Source organism: Taudactylus pleione, unplaced genomic scaffold (genome assembly GCF_031769625.1).
Source record: "Taudactylus pleione unplaced genomic scaffold, aTauple2 ptg000487l, whole genome shotgun sequence".
In the NCBI taxonomy this organism is placed as follows: domain Eukaryota; kingdom Metazoa; phylum Chordata; class Amphibia; order Anura; family Myobatrachidae; genus Taudactylus; species Taudactylus pleione.
The window spans coordinates 3,382,047-3,397,911 of NW_028284889.1; the positions used below are offsets into that span (position 1 = coordinate 3,382,047).

The 15,865-nt window shown below is 43.7% G+C and overlaps 1 protein-coding gene across 1 annotated transcript in view; it reads left to right on the plus strand.

Moving 5' to 3' along the window:
- TRIM37 (tripartite motif containing 37) overlaps window positions 1–15,865 on the plus strand; it is a 211,563-nt gene that overhangs the window by 27,473 nt on the left and 168,225 nt on the right. Inside the window, 3 exon segments of the mRNA XM_088449534.1 lie at window positions 10,462–10,563; window positions 12,296–12,336; window positions 14,022–14,138. Coding sequence (XP_088305660.1) covers window positions 10,462–10,563; window positions 12,296–12,336; window positions 14,022–14,138 — 260 coding nt within the window.

The following is a 15,865-nucleotide window of genomic DNA, read 5'->3' on the forward strand; positions in this document are numbered from 1 at the left end:
TAGAGTGTTGGTCACCCAAGCTGGGGTCAAGGTGATCCAGGTGAGGGCCCAGCGAAGGAGGACAAGAACATGCTGGACCGAGGACTGGCTGCAGCAAAGGGATACTCGCTCTCACATGTCCCTGCTGATGGAGATCAAGGAGAACAACCCGGAGGACTACCGCAACTATCTGTGCATGGATGACGCCACTTTCCAGGAGTTGCTGCATCTGGTAACCCCCCACATCCGGAGGCAAGACACAAGGTGGCGGAGGGCAATCCCTGCTGAAGAAAGGCTGGTGGCTACCCTGAGGTACCTGGCTACAGGAAGGTCATTTGAAGACCTGAAGTTTGGGACACTCATCTCACCTCAGTCATTGGGCGTCATAATTCTGGAGACCTGCAAGGCTATCGTTAAAGCGCTGCAGTACCAGTATTACAAGGTAAGGGAAAAAAACAAACTGCACATTTTGTTTCTTGTCAAAGAAAAAAGTTTTTTTTTTTTTTTTCTACTCTTTTTAGCATAACTGTGACAGCCAATAAGCCAGAATTAACAAGACTGTGCTGCATAGCAGTCATTAACATGTGTGTGGCAACAACACTACATAGTTAATTAAACATTGTTTTTTTACATTTTTTTAACTCCTTATAAAAACTGACAGGCACTGTGGCAATAAAACTGCTCTGCACTGTGCCAATAATAATTGTGTTTTTTATTTAAACTCTTTATTGGACAGCCAACTAGGCTGCATAAACCAGACTGTGCACTGAACTGTAGGCAATAACATTATTTTTGGTTATTCTTTTTATATAGAAAATCAACATGTATATAAATTGTACAAAACAGCAATATCATAGAATTTTATCCATCCCAATAGGTAGCCAGCTGAATGTTGTACGGTGGGTCAGACACCAGATTGAACAGGCCAATACACAAAAGGTAGAAGTACAGATTGTGGCCCCGGCTTCCGGCAATCTGTACTTGCGCCATGTGTGTAGTGACCTTGTCCAATTGGTGTCATCCCCACCGCATAGCATACAGCCAGCACCTATTGGGAGTGATAACATTTGGTGATAGTACAGGCAAGAAGGAGAAAAATAAAATAAAACTTAATCATAACGTGACAAATCTTCCTCTGACTCCAGTAGAGCATTATAAATGGTATGCCTTGGGGTGCTGGGTGGGGGAGTAATATCCAACTGGGCTGGAGGGGGCCTGACATAGGTGTTTGGGGTAGGCGAATAAAGCAGTGGGCCACCAATATAAGTGGAGTTGTGCACATTCCTTCTGGATGACCTACTTAAAAGGTCACAGGTGAGCCTTTTAAAATTTTTACTAGTTACCTCATCCATTTTTCTAATTTGACTATTAGTATGTGCAGTAAAATTGTCGATATCCGGCGGTTTATGAAGGATTCCTGCAGCTTGCTGGAGAAACAAGTCCTCCTGTGGAGTGTGCTGCTGCTTTTTTTTTTTTTTTTGGTGGTAGCGATGAAGATGATGGTCCTGGTAGAATGGGTGTGTCCCCTGGGGTCAAATTATCCCCTTCGCTGTCCACGAGCAAACTTAGGTCCAGCGTGGAGGATATATCAGGCTCTTGGGTGGAAGTCTATATAGGAAAAAAAAGAAAAACAATATTATTGTAATTTTTTTAACACATTTTTTACTTTTTTTTTTTCCAGTTTCCTAACACCGTGGAGGAGTGGAAGAGCATCGCTGTAGAGTTTGAACAACATTGGAATTTCCCTAACACTGGAGGAGCCATCGATGCAAAACACATCCGCATCAACCCACATGCCAACAGCGGATCATATTACTACAACTATAAAGGCTTCTTCAGCATCGTTCTCATGGCAGTGGTGAATGCCAACTACGAATTTTTGTTTGTGGATTTTGGCAAGAATGGCCGTGCTTCAGATGGTGGGTCCTTTAAACAGACGGCTTTCTACCAGAGATTCACCAACAAAACCCTCAACTTGCCGTCAGTGGACGATACAAAGCACGGCCTAAATTATGTTTTTTTGTTGTAGACGAGACTTTTGCATTACATGAACATGTGATGAAGCCATTTGTACAGAGGGGTCTGACCAGAGAGAAGAGGATCTACAATTATCGTCTATCACGAGCACGGCGCATTGTGCCGAAGAAGTGAGGGATGAGTATATGGCCTATTTCAATGGACCAGGTGCGGTGCCATGGCAGGAGGACTATCTGGGAGCTAAATTACTATATTGGATAATTGGGATTGAACTAAGAAAACAATAAAAGTTTTTGGTTTATGTACTGTGGGTCTGATTCAGAGCCGGATGCTCTGACCAGAGCGCTCGCTCTGAATCAGGGCCCTCCTACCTAAACTTGGAGCGGCCTCCTGGCCGCTCGCATAGCTGTGGGTGACCACCCACAGCATATGCGAGCGGCCAAAAAGATGGTCACGATGGTCAAGACCATCGCGACCATCGGGCCTGCGACGAGCCCCTGCGGTAGGGTCTCGGTGACTGCAAGCCCTGGAGTGATTTTGGCTCTATCAGAGCCAAAATCACTCCCACTGACATCACTAGTGATGTCAGTGGGGCCGTAGCCAGACGGTAGGCGTTCCCATGGGAACGCCTCCGTCTGGCAGCCACGCCCCAGGCATGCCCAATCAACATTGACAGCACGCCCCCTTTGGTGCGAGACCCGGAGCGACGGCTTCCCCGTCGCTAGCCGGGTCTTACGCATGCGCACGACGGAGCAGCCTCCGTCGTGCGAATGCACACTAGGGCACCATCGACCCGCTTGCGAGCGCTCGCGAGCGGGTCTGAATCAGGCCCTGTGTCTCTACTTACCAAAACTTCCTCAGACAGTCCACTCCTGCCGCCTTCTCTTCTCCCTCTCGCTCGGCCATCAGGACAACTGACTTGCGTTTTCACTCCTGTTCACTAATGAAGCTGATGAGGTGATAGTACCAGAGTGTTGACTGGTACAAGTCGTCCGTTCCTGCTCCAGACCTTTTTGAATCGTCCACTTTTTCTTTTCTTTTATGTAGACAGTACGCATGTTCTGGATTTTTCGTCTGACTGCTTTTATCAGCATCCGCAATTAACTTTTGGGTGTAGTCCAACAACACCCCCAAAGCTGCCGATTTCTGCGAATTTGTTGTGGTACTGTCGACAGGATATCCGCCATAGACACTCGTTTGATTGGAGGATCTCTAGGAATCCCTTCACAAACTCCCGTTCACTATCGACAGACATTCCTAGGAATAAAAAGACATTTTATTAATCCTGAAATGTGAATTGTTTTGTACATTTTTTATGTATATTTGTACAGTTTTCAAGATTTTTTTTTTTTAGTAAGTGTTGTAATATGTGTGTTTTCTGGTTTTTAATGTTTTTTTTTTATTGTATTTTAAAATGTTGTTTTTTTTTTTTTTTTTTTTCTACAGGAATGTAATGTGTTTCTAAAAGTATTTTAATATGTTTTTATGCTGGTTTTTAATGTTTTTTTTTGTATTTGAATATATATTTTTTTTTTTCAGGAATGTGTTGTGTTTTTAAAAGTATTGTAATATGTTTTTTATTTTATTGGTGCAATGTATTTGTTTGTTTTTAATATACATTTGTTTATAGTAGTATATTTAACCATCATATACAAATGTATCACAAGAACAAAAACAAATTTAATATATATATTAATATTGTTGTAATGTTTTTTGTTGTAGAACTAAATGTGTTTGCCATTTTATTACATTTTTAGTGTTTGCTGATTTTGAAGATATTTTTTAGGTTGTCCGTGACATTGGTGGATAGGTGGGTGGCACACATTAGTGGGCAGTGGGAGGGTTGATGCTTGACCCAGCCACCGCCTACCTTGTTCCGGCGGGCGATAGCTGGGTCATGCATTTATAGGTGGGTGGCACACTTTGGTGGGCAGTGGGGTTACATTAATACAGTACCAATACTCACCAAAGTCCTGAAATCCAGACTTGTTGTGCAGGCTCCTGATCGTGCTTCCTTCTTCTTGCAATCACGATGCTGCACAAGATGGCGGATGGGCGTGTGCAGGCTCCTGTCTGTCAAATATCCAGATGTACGATGAATTGTACGATTAATCGTGAGTAAAAAACTACTCACGATCGGCACCAATCGTGTCCCAGATTGGCAAATCTGTCCTACAGCAAGGCAGATCAGAAGATGTGAGATATGTCGAGCGGGGACGCGCATCGGCATCGTGAGTATCCACTCTTGATCACGATTTGTCCATATCTTACAAGATTCGTCGTGACGATTCGTCGCAATCTGCCAAATTGGGTAAAAAATCGCTGTGTATGGCCAGCATTAGTAAGATCTATTTGTTGATAAAAATACACTGACACTTTTCAGAAAATGCATGTAGCCATAGGGATCATTTTGCCTTATAACTGCAAGGAAATACTTGTGATCCCATTTGAATGTGAATATCTCTTCTTTTTTTTTTTTTTTTTTTTCTCCGGGGTCCACAGCTATTACGTTGGGGTATGTGGATGTATCCAGGCACCAAACAGTTAAGACAAGCTCTCAGCTCCCAGGATGCCCTGGGTCCTCCCCACATATACCCCTCCCCTGGCTACAGGCAGTCAGTTCTGTTTGGTGCGAGAAGGCACTGCACTGACAGTGGGACTGCTGGAGCAGTACCAGAGACAAGTAATTTTTTTTTCTTCCTTTCGTTTGAGCAGGCGTCGCGTGCTGTGTATCGGCTGAGCGTCTGATGGGAGACGCGCGGGTCGTCTGCTCCATCTACCGCCGCTGGCGACGCGACACTGGTGTATAGCTAGTGATTTCAGTAGGGGCACAAGGCCCTGGACTGCAACCGGGATGCAGGTAAGTGTGGTTGCGACGGCCTGCTGACACCGGAGCCACGTGGCGGTGCGTCCTCTGGCGATGGAGACTGGCCAGGGGACTGCGGTAGTCTGCCTCCCACACTAGACCACTGGGACTTGATGTTTCCTGACAGCCGGGGGGGCTAATAGCGGTGGCCGGGTGGATCTACACAGCATAGGGACTTTTTGAAAGCTGATGTGTGTGTGTGTGTGGTACTGTCTTTTATATTTATATAACTGTCAGTCTGTTAACCTATCACTGCTGTTTCTCCTTATAACCCTCTGCTACAGGTTTGTGGGGTAGTTGAGGTGGAAACATTGTCACATGTGTACTCAGTTCTGTTGTATAAAAGATTGTCTAAAGAGTCTGAAAGACAGGTGGCGGAGGTCCCTGTGCTGGTGTCTTGTATGGCCTGTAAAGCGGGGTTATCCCCATAGGATTTCATACAAAATGGTTTGTGTAGTCACTGTTTTAGGTAGTCACCACAGCAGTCAAACTTACCAGCTTCTGGACAGGAGCTCCCTTGGGCTTCTTTTTCCCAGATCATGGCGCAGGTTGCGGAACGATTGGCAGCTCCAGCGGCCCCAGTGATGAGAGATCCTCAGACGCTGCAACCAGCTATGTTTATGCCCCCTATGCTGCCATCCTGGATGGATATGTATGCGCACGCGGGTCAGAGTGTGGCTTCATCTTCAGCAGCTTTTCAGTAGCCACTGCAAGCAGCTAGATCAATGCAGCCAAAGACCAGAAGGCGTTCGGCCTCACATGTAGGCCAAGCCACGGACTCCGATACGTCCTCTGATGAGGGTGAGGAGGAGCATGCTTCCTCTCAGGACTCTTCCTGGGGAGGAAGGGGATCATTTTCCAATAGCAAATGTCCCTTTTTTAATTAGGGCAGTCAAAGCTGTGTTAAGCATAGATGAGGAAGAACCACTGCAAAGAAATGCGCCTGTGTTTAAGCACCAGAGAGTGGTGAAGGCAGAGTTTACTAAATCAGAACATTTGTCAGAGCTTTTGGGGGAAGCTTGGAAAGGTCCGGATTAAAAGTTCCATCTTACTAGAAAGGTTGCGGCTTTATACCCTTTTCCTTCGGGACAGTGTACTGAAAGGGAAGTTCCGCCGTCTGTGGACGCGCATGTGGCGCATCTGGTGTGGAGTGCCACATTGCCCATACCGTCTGCATCTTCTTAAAAATTCCACGGTTAAGAGGCTGGAAACCTGTCTTAAGGCAGTCTTCTCACTCTCAGGTGCGGCCACTCGCCCAGCTATAGCTACAGCTTGGGTTGCCAAAGCCATCAAAGAATGGATGAAGACTTTGGTGGAATCCCTGCCAGAAATGTCTAAAGAGCAGCTGGAGATTGTCTCCTTTGTCAAGGAGGCTTCATCCTATTTAGGAGAGGCAGCTTTGGATGCCGGGATATTATCCTCTAGAGCGTCGGCTGTCTCTGTTGTGGCTCTCAGAGCTCTGCAGTTAAGGGATTGGAAGGTGTATTCAGAGTCCCTTCCATTTGCGGTAGGCATTTTATTTGGCACAGAGCTGGACAAAATTGTGGCTACGGTGGCAGCCTCTAAAATGGCTGGTCTACCTTCAGCATCTGTTCCCAGACCAAAAGGGTCGTAATTTCGGCCGCAGGGGAAAGTTAGAGGTCAATCCTCAGCTAGAGCCAGCTCTATCAGAAAACCACTATCTAAAAAACCCTGACAGAATAAACGTCTGGCTTCCAGGTCCCAAGATAAGCCGGTGGCCTGATGGGGCGGAGGCCGACTTCTTCAGTTTTCAGACACCTGGCATCTCACGACAACAGATGCCTGGGTACGGGAAGTGGTATCCCAAGGATATGCACTGACATTCTGGAGAAGTCCCCCCTAGAGGTTCTTTTGCATAACCCAGCCAGTGAGTTCAGTAAAAGCCCTGGCCCTCCAACAGGCTATACAATCCCTGCTAATGGCAGGCGCGATCATCTGGATTCCAAGGAATCGGTTACGGAAGGGGTATTATTCCAACCTACTCCTGATTCAGAAACTGAATGTGTCCTACCGGCCTATTTTAAATTTAAAGGGATTCAACACGTTTATTCGGGTGCCCAGTTTTCGTATGGAGACACTGCGATCAATTGTGTTGGCAATGGAACCGGGGGACTTCATGGTATCCCTGAATATACCAATTGCGCCATCCCACCAGCAGTTTCTGCGGTTTGCTGTGGGGCAGGATCACTTCCAGTTCCAGGCACTTCCGTTTGGTTTATCCACAGTCCCTCGGGTGTTTACCAAGGTGATGGCAGTAATGATAGCATTTCTCAGAATTCTGCCATACCTGGACGATCTCCTGTTATTAGGGCAGTCTCCACAGGAGTTGCAGTATCATCTCAAGTTGACAGTTTCCAGTCTACATAGGCACGGTTGGATCATAAATTGGAGGAAGTCGTCACTTCTGCCAGTGCAACAGATGGTACATTTAGGGTCACGCCTTGACTCCTTGGCCCAGAGAATATATCTGCCAGAGGACAAGATTGCGGCCCTGCAGTTGCGGATATACGCAAATTGTTTCACAACAGGCGGGTGTATGTACAGTCAGCAATGCGGGTGCTGGGGTCAATTGTGTCCACCTTCAGCATGGTAGAATATGCCCAATTTCACTCCTGATCATTGCAGAAGTTAATCCTCTTACTCTGGAACGGGGAGTACCGATCAGTAAGATCTCAGGTGATCCATCTCTCACCAGAGGTGCGGTTGTCCCTGTCGTGGTAGTTGCGGACAGGCCATCTCAACCAGGGTCTTCCATTTTGGATTCCGGATTGGGCACTCTTCACGACCGATGCCAGTCTTCACAGCTGGGGGGCGGTGACAGGTCAGCACACTTTTTATCAAGGAAGATGGACAAGGGCAGAGAGTCTTCAGTCCATAAATATACTAGAACTGAGAGCGGTATTCAGAGAATTGCTGCAGGCTCGGAATATTGCAGGGCAGGGTACAAGTACAATCCGACAATGTCACCACGGTGGTTTATCTCAATCATCAGGGTGGCACTCTGATTCGGGGGACCATGGCAGAGGTATCAAAGATTCTTGTCTGGGCAGAGCGTCACCTTCCAGCAATATCAGCCGTGTTCATAGCAGGGGTCCTAAATTGGGATGCGGACTTCCTGAGTCGGCAGGATATAAACGCCGGAGAGTGGGCTCTTCATCCACAGGTATTCCAGAGCCTGGTGGACAAAAGGGGTTCTTCCAGAAATAGACCTCCATGGCCTCAAGGCACAACCACAGGTTGCCCAGGTACGGGTCCAGGACAAGGGATCCGTTGGCCGAATTCGTAGACGCGCTGACAGTAAGGTGGAATTTCAGTCTAGCGTATCTTTTTCCTCCTCTGGCTCTTCTTCCCAGGGTCATCAGGAAGGTCAAGCAGGAAAGTATGGTGATACTGATAGCTCCCGCCTGGCCCAGACGCCATTGGTTTTCCGATCTACAGAGTCTCTCCATAGACACTCCGTGACCTCTTCCTCTAAGGCAGGATCTGTTAGTACAGGGTCCCTGCTTGTACCCGAATCTTCCTAGTCTGTCTGCATACTACAGCGGGATACATTCCTAAATTAGTATCACGTTTTCATATAAATGAAGAAAATTGTGGTCCCAGCTTTTCAGACTTCAAGTCTCTCGGTAGGTGAGGCTTCTCTGGATGTTGTTCGTGCACTACATATTTATGTGGATCGCACCAACAGCTTGAGGAAGTCCGATTCTCTCTTTGTGCTGTATGGCTGTCATAAGCACGGCTGGCCAGCCAATAAACAGACTCTCGCAAGATGGCTTCGTATTGCAATTTCGCAGGCATACACTCAGGCCGGTTGCGTGGTGCCATACTCAGTTACGGCACATTCTACATGGTCAGTGGGACTTTCGTGGGCAGCCCGCTGGGGTGCCTCTGCGGAACAATTGTGCAAGGCGGCCACATGGTCTTCCGTCCACACCTTTGTCAAGTTCTATGCATTTGACACCTTCGCCTCTCAGGATGCATCCTTCAGGCGTAGGATTCTCCTTTCTACTGAAACATTGGAGCGTCCCCGCCCTTAGGGGTACTGCTTTGGGACATCTCCAATGTAATAGCTGTGGACCCCATGGACCCCGAAGAAGAAAATAAGAGTTATGATAGAACATACCTTCGTTAACTGTTTTTCTTCAAGGTCCATGGGGTCCACAGGACACCCACCCTAACGCACCTGGTGTTATTGGGCAATTCTTTGTATCTGAGTTTTTCCCTCTTCTGTGAGAGATTGGTTTAGAGAACAAGGGTTCTTCCTTCTTATCCTTCCTCCTTCTCCTGGTTGGGCTTTTATAACAAACTGACTGCCTGTAGCCAGGGGCGGGGTATATGTGGGGAGGACCCAGGGCGTCCTTGGAGCTGAGAGCTTGTTTTAACTGTTTGGTGCCTGGATACATCCACATACCCCAACGTAATAACCGTGGACCCCATGAACTTCGAATAAAGAGTTAACGAAGGTATGTTATACCATAACTCTTATGTTTATTAATATAACAGCTTCATAATGGGGGTAAGGTGCCATCAGGGAGATTGCTAGACTCTTCAGGGAGTCACAGAGATTGCCACTGTTTCAGGGGGTCTCCCTGACAATGAGGGAGAGTTGGCAAGTATGCAGCAGAATTAGATGTTTGCTCTTGTACAAAGGTACTCTGCATACATGTTCCCACAATTCATAGTAGAATGTGTCTTTTTGTAAGAAATTATAGTAAAACAATTATTATACAGAGGGTAAACTGGGTCCTTTTTGATGATGTGTGGTTCTTTCTGCCTTGTACCTGATTTAGCTTTTATCTCGCTGTGCACCACATCTGAAAACCCGTTACCTTCAGCTGTTCTGTGCTCTTCTGAAGACAGAAGTAGCTGGTGTGCTCTCTATATTAGAACTGTAAAACTCAAAACACAGGTTCAAACAGTTGTTGAAGGTAGGGGTTAGATATGACACCTCACTAAATGCTTATGTTACTTCTCCAGTTGAGCCCTACATTCCTATCATAAACTACGTTCTTCCTAGCTGTTTGAATGTCTCTTATTTATATACAGCACTCTCCATCCATCAAACAGAATGGATTACCTGCTATTGTGAACAGACTGAGGATTTAGGGGAATACAGTTTTAGGTGTAAATTTACTAAAGTGAGAGTTTTTAGAAGTGCCTTTTAGAAGAGATGTTGCGCATAGCAACCAATCAGATTCTAGCTGTTATCTTCCAGAAAATGCTAGTTAAATGTTAAGTAGAATCTGATTGGTTGCTATGGGCAACATCTCTAATAAAACTCACTTCTAAAAACTCTCACTTTAGTAAACTTACCCCCTAGACTCCATTAAGACACCAAAGAAGTCTGTTTGGATCCACAGATTACATGCACTGAGCCCTATGGGTGTGAATGAAGGACTAGAATTCAGTGAGCTATTCACGTGTATCCTCATTCAAAATATGAGGTTATGGTAACGGTGATTTAAAAGGTACTGGTGCAACCGGGAAAAGTTTTCTGGTCGCCAACTGCCACGGAATAGCCTACAATTGTACAACCTTTTCTAAATTTTGTGTTTTATGCTTTGAAACTTTTTGTGTAAAGTCAATCTGACAGTTCACTCATTATTATTTTTACTTAGGGTATAGCTGAAGTATTTAGATGTTTCATCTGTATGGAGAAGCTGAGGGATGCCCGCCTATGTCCACACTGCTCCAAACTCTGCTGTTTCAGTTGTATACGGGTAAGTGTTCATTTGTCTTGCTGCGTTGCACCTGTTATCTAATATTTATTGCATTATATATCATATTTGCGGTCACTAATAATAAAGTAACAGCTATAAATGTCAAAATATAAAATAAAGGTATGAGATCTCTTTTGCATACATTTCAGAAAAACAGTAATTATATATACTGTATGTGAAGCTGACACTCATGCCATAATATCCCCTTTTAGTCAGTCCTACACTAGAGATCACTTAGAGATTTAAACATAATTAATATGCTTTTGTTTGGGTTTGGGTTGAGGTTCATCTGCTCACATGCACATAAGTATGTAGACACCTGTACACCACACCATACAGATGTGTCCTCATACACACAGCCTCAATACGGCCTGTGGTGCGAGTTAGCGGTGTAGCATAGCATCTTATTTGCACCGCAGACGCAGCGACAAACCACTCAATCTGTGCCAGAGATGCCTGGCAGCGACCTTAATATGTACAAAGTTGCAGATGAAGCACAATGGAATTTGTATGATATATATAGATAGATATATAGTTCAGCACTACGAAACAATAAATTAAATAGGAGATAGGCAGAATGCCGACACTCACAGATTTAACGAATAAAGAACAAAAGCCCGGTATACAAAATCAACGTTTCGTTTATTACACCTGACGAAGGTGTAATAACCGTAACGTTGAATTTTGTCCTCCTTTTGTTAAATCCGTGAGTGCCGCCATTCTGCCTGTCTCATATATATTATAAGTTGTTGGAACTTCACCAGATAAATAAGGAATGACATCTTTTGCTATAAACTTTACATTATTTAAAATATGTTATAAGTTTCATGTATCTGTAATATGCACATGGCCCTTCCCCATTACATAAACTTGGATTACACACATTAAACAAACATATAAGTACACTAATATAGAGGTTTTGGCTAATAAGAAGAGAGAGGAGCAAAGATAGTAAATCATATAAATGGTATCTTAATTAGACTAGCTACTGGATAATTTAAGCTATAAACTATCTCACAGCATTCAGAGCATTATCACATTTTGAACATATTTTTGGGATAATATCTCCCTATTGGGGGAGATCTTTGACAGTTAATACCAAGACATAGCCAATAGCAATGAGGACCTAAAATAGTACAAGCCAGAGCTGTAATAGGGCAATATTATGCTTTAGACCGTCATCGGCACATGTGACGTACTGAAGAGGGTCCAGGGCCAGGTGGGTCCTAAGGACACACCGGGTGTCTCTCAGGCAGACCTACAAGCTACAGTGCCTTTCCAGGCAACCTGGAAGCCAAATGCAGGTGCCAGTGATAGTGCCATCCCCTCACCCTTATGTGCCCTGGAAGGTGGCACTGCTTGCACACCCCTAGTTACAGCCCTGGTCAAACAGTATTCAACTTGCATCTTACACTTACCAAATCTTTGATCTCATCCTTTTAAGATATTCAGATAATCTAGTTTATTGACACTGAACCACTATTTTAAGATGTCGATTTTTCATCCATGCAAAACCGGATCTGTCACATGTCTGCATGATTTGTCTTTTAGATTTGAGCTTTTTCTTATTTTCTTCAATCCAGTAGCTTGGTAATTGTCAAGATTATTTTGACATTTATAAAAGACTAGAACTATTTAGTAAAATGTTTAGTACTGGCAAATAGTTTGAAACTGAATTCTTCATTTCAGACTAATTAAAAAATATATGCAGAGTTACATTTTTGTTTTGCAGAGATGGCTGACTGAACAAAGGGCCCAATGTCCTCATTGCAGGTAAGCTTGTTTTATTTGCATTTTTAAAGCCATTTTACAAGTCCTTGTAATTATGTGTCTCTGTCTATCTGTCGCTATCCAGGGGGCAAGTGCCAGAGTCTTTGCTATACATTTGCATTTTTCCCTCAGTTGAATCTCTAAATTCTGCATTTATAGTGGGATGACAAACCTTTACATCTGACCAAATCATATACACATATCACATTAGTTGTTAATTGCTTTTTCAATTTTAGACCCTTCTAATGAACAAATGACAAACAAAAACTGCGCTGGTGAGTCTGCACTAAGGGAGTGATTCACCACAGGACAGAATTGCAAACCTGCACGCAAGCAGCTTGGCAATTCTGTCCTTGCAAATACAGCAGGAGGTGTCTATTGTGGACTGCGTTGGCCAGCTGAATAAGCCTCAGCTTAACCAGGCTGGTCAACAACGTTTTCGGGAATGCCGGCCGCCCCCTACTCTTAAATGGCTCTGCCTGTCAATGTGCTTTGGAAGTGCAAGGTACACACCAAAGTGACCAGCCACACCTGTAAGGTAACTATTCACCATTCTCGAGCCTAAACTTAAAATGTAAAATCTAAATGTCTGCCAACATGTAATCACACTACTGGACGCTCTTCCTTTTCTCCTCCAAAAATACCTTGGTCTATGTGTAAGTGCTTTAGTCTACCCCATCATGGATGGAGGAACTTGTAGGCTATTTTATGTGGCATAGAAACCTGCTGTTCACACTGGATAGATCTACTTAACTCCCTCACATAGGGGACAAGGTGGGTGTGTGGGACGCATTTAGAGAGTGCCAGAACTTGCCGTAAAGGTGCCTGCACACTATGCGATATCGTGAACGATTTCCCTTGAAATGCAGCTCCCCGGCACTCCAGGAGACGATATGGTGCTAAAAAGTGTCCAATATGACCAACGATATATCGTGCGCCCTTAACTATTTCCAGTGCGTTGTGTACGAGATTGGCAAAAATTACCTGCTATAGGTAAGAACTGAAGATACGACGGAAGACCCGCGGGTACGCCCATCGTTATAGTCAGTGGACAGATAATTTGCATGAATTGTTCCGATTTGTTGAAATCAGGCGAATCGTGCAAAATATCGTCTAGTGTGTAGGCACATTAAGTCTTAAAGCAAGGTTATTCATTTCTATAAGTCTGATTCTCTACCCTTCCAGATCCTTTACAAATAAGAGCCTAACTAAGCGGTAATGGAGAAAATCTGCAAAAAAGGAAGCCTTATTGAGCTTTATTATATTGCTCCACAGTAATTTTATAGTAATCACTAATATAAACACAAGACTTTAAATGGAATTTGTTCTGATTCCTTAAGTATTACGTTTACCCACTGCAATGTACCATAACATATGGCAATCAATTTTTTTCAAGTTAAGCAACACCCTCCATCTCTCCCTCTTGACTTAAAACTGGAGGGTTTCATGTTGTGGTGACATCCAGGACTTATCCTGGCAGGTGCAATCATTACAGTGCATTATAATGTGATATTTGTCTTGTCTTTTTTTTTTTTTTTTTTAAACGTTCATTGCTAATGATATTTGTATGTTTATAACGGGTTTCTTTGGATGTGATCCACATTTGTAAGTTCTACTGTGAACTTTTCACATATTGTTCTAAACAGATTAACTTTTAAACTTTTAATTTAAATATATTTTCTTTTCAGAGCTCCCCTGCAACTAAGAGAATTAGTTAACTGTCGGTGGGCAGAAGAGGTTACACAGCGGCTTGACACACTACAGTTGTGCAGTCTTAACAAGCACGAAGAAAACGAGAAAGATAAGTATGTGACAAGAAGCAGTTTTCCATATCTTGCAGTGGGTTTTAGTCTTGGCAAGTACCATGTTTAGTGCACGCATATCTGCAAGTAACAATTGAAACATAGGGCTCGATCCAGTTAGGTGAGAAGGGGTCAAGTTGCCATTGCAACGGCATAGAAACTCCGACAACGGCACCTCCATTCACCCCCCTCGCGGCCTGATCTCACACAAGACGAACAGTTGTGCTTGCAGCCCTGTGGGGCTGTGAACAAAAATTTGAGAGTCCAGCGGTACCGGAAGAGCGGCATATAATATGCACTTTCTTGCGCTGCAAATAATTTGCACCTAATTGGATTGAGCCTGTAGAATCTGAAAACTTTTAACCAGGTTTGCACACCTTAGATTCTATGTGGATTTTATTGTATCAGCATAATATTTTTTTAAAATATCGTATCATGAGTTTTTAACATGCAAATATTTTACAGCAGTAAATGAAAATGTCAGCATTGGTCAGTCTCGTATATGGGAAATTAGAACACTGACTAATAATGAATAACTGACATAAACCAGTACAATTACGTTGAATAAAAACAATACAAAGTATGAAATACAACTAAGAGAAAGAAGAAGAAAAAGGGGTGGAGAGTGTTAGTACAGGTTCTTGAAAAATTGGTGTTGGGGATTGGGGGGCGACTTCTGCTTGGAAGTGTTGAGTTTAATATGAGGTGTCTTTTTGTGTGAGATCTGGAGGGATCATACACTGACAAATTTGTTAGGGTATTCATGGGAAATACAATCCAACATAAGTCATGGCTACACACCAACAATTTTAATTGTTGATAGAATGGCTCATATGAGCTTTTCATTCATGTAACCAGATGGACAGGTATACATTATAAAAAAAGGCAAGGCATTCATTTTTGGGCAAAATAATGGCCTCATTTTACTCTGAAAAAAGGGGCCATTGTCTTGTGCTGATATGTTTGCCTGTGTATGATGTTTACCTGTACATAATGGGTATTCAACATTCAGTCCTCCAGCTGCTGTGGGACTACACATCCCAGCATGCTCTGACACAGTTTTAGCATGCCCTAATAGCAAAACTGTGGCAGGGAAGGCTGGGGTGTGTAGTTCCACAGCAGCTGGATATACATGCTGTATATCTAGTTGCATGAATAAAAAGCTCATATGAGCTATTTTTTTGAATCGCTTAAATTGTTGGCATGTAGCTTTGTTCTTCACTTATTTTGGCCAATTCTAAGGTTTGAGGAGGCCTGAATTTACAAGATCACCGCTCCTCCACAACAGAGGCTCAATCAAAGTTCATAACTATACTATACACTATACCACCTTTGACAATGCATGGAAAATACTGGCAATGTATTTTAAATTATATGTATGCCTCTTTCAGATCTGTTTTTATTTATTAACAGTTTCTTATATAGCGCAGCATATTCCGTTGCGCTTTACAATTGTAAACATTAATAGAACAAAACTGGGTAATAACAGACAGATATATAGGTAGGAAGGCCCTGCTTGCAAGCTTACAATCTATAGGGAAATAGGCATTGATACACAAGGATAGGTGCTATATATTGCATTTTGGTCCAGCCAGAATGCACAGTTTCTTGGTGGGCTGCATGATCCAGTCACACCGGAATGTCGGCCAAATGTCATGAGGATGTGAGAGAAAGACAATGTGTGAGGTTGTCTGTGGACTGTGAAAGGGCATGTAATTAGATATGGAAGC